At 42.7% G+C, this 7,109-nt stretch overlaps 1 protein-coding gene across 1 annotated transcript in view; it reads right to left on the minus strand.

Annotated features, from left to right (window-relative positions):
• klf7b (Kruppel like factor 7b) overlaps positions 1 to 5,401 on the minus strand; it is a 41,111-nt gene extending 35,710 nt beyond the window's left edge. Inside the window, exon 1 of the mRNA XM_005753483.1 lies at positions 4,872 to 5,401. Within this exon, the coding sequence (XP_005753540.1) occupies positions 4,872 to 4,973 (102 nt within the window). The 5' untranslated portion in view covers positions 4,974 to 5,401. The remainder of the gene's footprint in view (positions 1 to 4,871) is intronic.
• Between the last annotated feature and the right edge of the window lie 1,708 nt (positions 5,402 to 7,109).

Raw genomic sequence — 7,109 nt, forward strand, 5'->3', positions numbered from 1 at the left:
GCAGCTGTGTTCCACATACAATTACATAACTCTGTGTGTGTGTGTGTGTGTGTGTGTGTGTGTGTGTGTGTGTGTGTGTGTGTGTGTGTGTGTGTGTGTGTCTGCATTAACACATGCCGGGAAATGACATGGGCAAAAAGAAGATGAGAGCAGAAAGGCGATGGACAAACATCTTCTCTTCTCTCTGACTAACTTTCATCTGCCTTTATTCACTTTATCTGTCTTCTGGTGTCTCTCTCATCCTTTCCTCGCACTCCGTGTCTCGCTGCCCCTCCGTCCCCTCCATTCTTTCCTCCACCGCCACATACAGAGTTACTGGGCTGTGAAATGTGAAAAACTGCAGCATGCATGGCAATTCATTATCTTGTCAAACTTCCCCGGGCCTGCCCCAAGCCACGGGCAGACACAGAGAGACGAAAATGGGACTGAGAAAGAGACATAGACAGAAAAAGGGGTTCATGTAATGGTCCATGCAGTAGGTTAACAGGTTACCAAGAAGATGAGGAGAAAGACAAGTTTTTGAGCCGAGTCGGTCAATTATTACTGGCGTGAGTTTTGATGTTCACGAGTAGTGCTAATACATTTTATGATTTGAATCTCTGCTTCTGAATTTTATTATTTCATATTAAGGCAAGCAATATGAAAGATTAGATTTCTGAGGATTCATTCTGAAAAGGCACCGACTGATTGGCCAGAGCTGTTTCATGGTTAAATCTACACACACATAGGCACAACACTGGCAGACAGCATCCCTGAAAAGGATACAGGGTTGTAGGCTGGCCTAATGGAGACACTGTATCTCAGTGACACTGAGCTTGCTGGGCCAGCATAGTGCTGTAATGGTACCACAGCAAATAAATCAATCAGCCTGAAAGGAATTATGGCCACACAGAGCATGTAAACTAAGGGATGAGATGAGAAAGAGACCGTGCGAGTCGGCCAGTTAAAAGCACCGTTGGGCGTTGGAATAGGCTCAACACCTGCAAAGATTGTCGACATAGCGTATTAGACTGTAAACGCAGATTTACAGCAACCACATGAAACCTAAACGTCTGCTCCAGGGTTCAGTTTCGTCGTCCCTCTTTTCTCACTGTGTCCATTTTCCCCCTCATTCATCAGATTTTGGAGTAGCCTTGCTTTGAAATAAATGGATTACATCTAATTGGGGAGCCTGCATTTGCTATTTGATCCTTGAGCCACTCGGCACACACTCACAAATCCCCAAAGCCCATCACATCATCCCAAACCTGCAAAGATGCAGCAATTACACACAGACCATGGGCTCAATACTGTCAGAGGCACTAAGGCGGATAGGCAGGAGAGAGAGAGCGAGAGTGTGTTTTCCACATGTTTAGCCATGATGCAAAGAGCCTGATAAAAGAGGCCTGTATGAGGAAACAAAGACCAGGAACAGGGACAGTCAGGAAAGATAAATGACATCCACAAATCTGCTTCCTTGTGTGTGTTGTTTGCCTGAGTGTGTGTCTGTGCGTGTGTGTTGTTCCGTCCATCTGACAGCAAACGGCCAATTACTGTCGAAAGTGGCGGGATGAGTCCTGCCAGACCACAGCTTTCCATTAGTGCATGCCAGCCAAGCGTGTGTGTGTGTGTGTGAGTGTGTGTGTGTGTGTGTGTGATGGAGTGAATAAGGGGATAGAAGAAGACAGAAGGAACAAGAGTAGGAAAAAAAAACGTGGGTGTGCCTGGTTTATGTGTGTGTATGTTTGTCTTTCTCCCCTCTGCGTCGCCACTTGTGCAGATGAATTCGACAAAAACACATTTACATTTTTTTTCCTCCCTCTTTCAAAGCTTTGGCCTTCCATCCATAATCACCCAGCACTTTCCACAATGAAAACTGAGTTTTCAATCAAAAACGCTCCCTCTGATGTAAATGAACTCTCACATTCAGCTGTTTGTACGGCTAAACAGTCGCAGGGTAAGTAAATAAATTCTTAATATTTTGGATGCTGTTTGAATGTCTTACCTGGAGGCATAAAATAGTATTTGCAATTGTTTCTGTGTGTTCTGTGTAGAGAGAGGTCAGGGAGGTTGCTAGCATAGCTTAGCACCAACACTGTGAGCAGGTGAAAACTGCTAGCTTCCACCCAAAGAAAAGCTTGAAGTTAGCCTTCTTTTCATTTAAAATGTCCCTACTAAGAAAACAACAGCAACTGCTTTGTACGTCAAAAAGTAGCCCTATGCTATGTAGCTTGCTATTTGCTCATTAACTACAAGAGACTTCAGTATTTAAAAGTACATGTTATAACTTTGATAACTTGGAAGGCAACTTTGCCTTAAGTATTGGTGATAGGCTAGGCTAAGCATGTTTGGAACAATCACTGCAAAAAAAAGAAAGAAAACCTACTGATTAATTTACATGTTATTACTAACCAGTCCTGCTGATTGGCAGGAAGTTGCTCAAAGCTAACTAGCCATAACAGGAGCGAGTTAATTAGAAGAGCCTGCTTTAGACTGGCTCAGTAATACTGTAGATATGAAGTGGCTGACCTACGAAAGGCTTTGAGTCTTCTACACGTCTTGTAAGCTAAGTAATGAATGACTACATTTCTGTTGCATTTAGCATCAAGTTAGCGCTTCTGTCTTGGAAAAGCTTTAAAAAAATCTCTTGATTACCCTAATTAACCTGATTACTGTGTGCATTACTTTGCACGTACAGTTAAGGACTTTCATGTAACTATGATTTTTGGTATGAAGACACCACATACACTTCAATGGCAAAGAACAACAACCAGTACAAATTTTACCCCAGTGTGAAGTACAGTGAGGGGTAAAACTGCTCAGCAGAGGGCAGCGTCAGCTCTTTTTGTGTGGCAACTATTTTATTTACCTAGATGGTATTGCTTTTGTTGCTGTGGAGTAGCTGTGTGTGTGTGTGTGTGTGTGTGTGTGTGTGTGTGTGTGTGTGTGTGTGTGTGTGTGTGTGTGTGTGTGTGTGTGTGTGTGTTTTATGTATGTATTAACCTTTATTTTTTATTTTTCCCCAGATCTCCAAGTAAAAATTTGCAAGAAAATCAATAACTCAGGTGTCCAAGACACGATGTCCTGGACAGCAAACAGGAATAAAGACTGCTCCAACTCACCAGACTAGTCCTAATTAGTTTTCCTCCTCAACACTCTTAATCAATTAACATATAACAGACAGAAAAAATAGGTTACTGTGGCTGGAAGTGTGTGCTGTTTGCACTAAAAATAGGATGAGACATTGTGAATTTGTGTCAGTAAGACAGTCATAGAGGAGAACCGCAGTTTGGGCTTTATTCAGCACTGTGGGAATTATCATGGTTCTACTACTCAAATACATGAAACAGAGCAATCCAGCATTGTCGGAGTGGACTGTGCCATGCAGGGGTCCACTGGGGGATTTTTGATGGACTGATTTACTGAACATTAGATTTCATATAAAGGCACCCACACACTTACAAGAGGCTGTAAGGCGGATTCCAATTAACAGATATTTCCATTTCTCAAGTTCAAGCAGGGAAAACTTAAGTGAAAATATCACCCTGTGATTGGTTAGCAAATCATAAAACATGACCCATACGATATACTGTGTTGCTTAGCCTTTTAAACATCGCCTCTGTGTGTGAAACAGAAAAAATGAAAGATGTGGTACATCTGGACCCACAGACCACAAAACTCGCGTGGCTGTACGTACAGAGAAAATCGCGCTTTATCTGATTCATGCCATTAAAATGAAGATTTTACATTTGAATAAAAATGTTATAAAATAGTCTGCGGGCTCGCATGAGGGGTCCACTGTATGTTCTATAGAGGGTGACGTGCTTAATGTATAATTCAACAGGATTATCTGCAAACAAACAGTGGCAGATGTGGATATATTATTTAAGATCAAGTCACTTGCTATTAAGCATGTGTCCATTTTCCACAGCTCCCCTCTCTCTCCTCCAGTGTGTGCGTGTTAGTCCAAACATATCTGATCTATCGATCACATCAGCATCGGCATCACGCTCTCGGATTCAGACACTTAAATGTTCCATCATGGGCTCAGACTGCAAAGACACAAATTTCACTTTCACCTTCACTTCGCGTCTGACCCTGTCAGTTACATTCTACACAGTCTACAACAGCGCAGATCAATCAAGGTTTCCCAGTAAAGTTACCAAAAAAGGTTAATTTTAAAACTACATAAGAGCGCTCAGACTTTTCAGTCTAGCGTTAAAAACAACACTGGAGTAACTTTAAAAGCATCCTCATCTGCTTTTCATCTGACAAACTGAACGCCGATCCCTTTCTCTCTGCCTCGTGGAAAAAAACGATCATCACCAAAACTACAAGCAAAATTAGACGGAAGCGGCATTTTTCACTTTCAGAGTTTCATCCACAGCATTCAAACGTTGGCACCATGCATACCCTGCATGTGGCCACATGTTTCTCACATTTAAGCCATTTAAGTTCAAAATCATAGCGGTGGATTTCACGGAGCGATAGCGTCATGCTTCTGCTTTTAAATGGTTAATAAGATGCTTTAATGAAGCCGAAAGTGTGGTTAAAGGGAATGAAAGGGATCATTGGTATGACTAGAGGGTTTTTACGCATTTTGGGGGGGATACTGTTTAGCTATTAGTGCGTAAAGCTCCGTGCTTATTCCCCCCACCCGCGCCTGTTTTCCATGCGTGTGCGTGTTTTCTCCTGTCAGCGAACCTCGCCGTGCTCCATGTGAGCAGAGAAAAAAAGACGCAACTACACGGGGCTTTCGCTGGCGCTCATGAGCGCTCCGCTGGTGCAAAACACTACAGGCACACGCGGAAAACAGCAAACCAGCGCACGCATCCCAGTTTCTAAGCCCGTCAGTTTCCCGGAAAAGACGAGAAAAACGCATCGTCTCTGACCTGCTGCCAGTTCTCCTCCAGGGAAGGCATCGCAGAGAAATAACCAGTGTCGTGGACGAGTTGGAGTTCCTGGAAAATACTGTAATTCGCCAACACATCCATGCTCGAAAAAAAAGAAAAAAAAGAAGAAGTCAGTAAAGAAGTCCAGAATCCAAACGATAGAAACGCACTTCTTCGTTCTTCTCCTCACACTTGACAGATTAAAGAAACAAATTTTAGAAAACAAAAACCCCCAAAAACAAAACAAAAATGTAAAAAAAAAGCCCAAATCTGGTGCGGATGAGCGCACCTGAACACTTTGATGAAAAAAAGAAAAACAAAAAGCTGAGAGGGAAAGAAGAGTTGATAATTTGATCTCTGTCAGTGCTATCCCGTCTCCTCTCCGCTCGCTCTGTCACGCCTCTCTCCTCAGTCCTGGCTTGGGGGGTGCCAGATCTATTTCCGCATTGCCAGATTGCCAATCGGTCTCAGTACAAGCTGCCAGGTTGCCAGGTTTGCTCCTCCAGCAGCAGACTGGACCCCGCTGCAATTCCAAGCGACCGGTGCGAGAGGGGAGGGGAGCAGAGGAGGAGCCACCTGTCAGTCAATTTCATGCGTGACCTTATAAGGTAAATAGGGTTGATGATGTCACTGGCGTCCAATTAAGGAGGCGAGGAGAAAGAGTGAAAGGGGCGGAGCGTTCAGGGGATTCAGAGTCGCTATTGGCTGGAGCGGGCTGTCATTCCGGCTGTAGATGGAAGTGAGGGGTGAGTTATTTTTAGAGGCCTATATAAAAGCGCCAGCATTCCACTCTCAGTTATTACAGACTGCACAAGCAGCGAGGAGAGAAACCACGGAGAGAAGCCACCGCCGCTGCGAGTGACAAAATAATGTAAGCCGCCCTATGAAACTGCAGAAAGAAGTGGAAGTAGCATGAGCAATGGGATGAGGTGTGAAAATAAAAATGTGTGTGTTTGTTCTTTTCTTTGGTGGTGTTACAGCTTCACCGCAGAGAAGCTTCCATGTGGTTTTCACGTGGCGACGTCTACACAGAGAGCACTGATGCAGAGGGGAGAGCTCAGCGCCATCCACCCACCTGATCAGTTTACATGTTGTTGTTTTTTTAGTTAAAATAAAGCTACATTTTACACTTTTTTCACACAATAAATATAACCTTCACAGTTTAACACCCACTTCTTCAAAAATAAATTTGCCTGCACTCTACAGTTCAGTTTCCCTTCCTAAGATATTTTCTTGATTGAGTGATTACAGGAGAATATGCAGCTTTTGAAGCACGTGGTGCATCCATACCTCCTCTATAAGTCTCACCTGTGCAACATCAGGTCCTGAACATAAGACTGGATGAGACTCCATAAAACCATTATGCAAACCTCTTCACCCAGCTGCAGCCATTGCTTGCTTTAAATATTATTCAGTATGCAGTATTCTGATTGGCTTCAGGTGAACCTGAGGCCACTCCTCCACCAAATTGTTCTAGTTGGGTCTGAATAGTGCAAAATATATGTAAATAACTTCTGAAACAATATGCTGGAGCAAGCAGTACCCTGTGGAGATAGATTTAGAGAAATCAAACCAAATTTGATAAATAAAATAGAGACTTGTTTAAAATAAACGTAATATTCATAAAAATGAGCCGTGAAGGCTCTGAAAGCATCATTTTGTTAATATTAGGGCTTAGAGAGAAAAAAAAACATAATCAAATATAAATAGCTTTTTACTGTTTCTATGTCTAATGTTCATTGTGATCTATTTGATATGACTAACTTTTTTTTTATTATTACTATTGAAAACTGAAGTAACTGTCTGTCTTCAGGCTTCAGGATCCGACAGACGGGATCCGCTTGACTTGTTATAGGCTTTTAAAGGATCAGATGGCAGAAATAATTTCCACGCTCTGAAAGTGTTTGATGGGGAGCACCGTTTTATAAAACCTCTGTGGGCAGTTTTTCTCACAGGATGATTGGATCTTTTGTCACATCCTTCCTCTCTTCTCTGCTTAATTTCTTTCTTTGTTTTTCCATCACTTACCTCCCGTCAGTTCCTCTGCTTCTCTCCCACTTTCCTTCTTCTCTAGCTACTGTGACAAATGAGAGTAACTGCTGGCAGTGGCGGATCTAGAAAATTTGGTGCAAAGGAGGGCCAAGATGTCTAGGGAGGGTGGCATATACCACTTCAGAGAAGTATGTAAAAATCTCTCCATATGTAAATGGAGGCAAAATAAAATATCCACAAAACATT

This window comes from Pundamilia nyererei, unplaced genomic scaffold (genome assembly GCF_000239375.1).
Source record: "Pundamilia nyererei isolate P.nyererei 1_Seehausen unplaced genomic scaffold, PunNye1.0 scaffold00431, whole genome shotgun sequence".
Classification (NCBI taxonomy): domain Eukaryota; kingdom Metazoa; phylum Chordata; class Actinopteri; order Cichliformes; family Cichlidae; genus Pundamilia; species Pundamilia nyererei.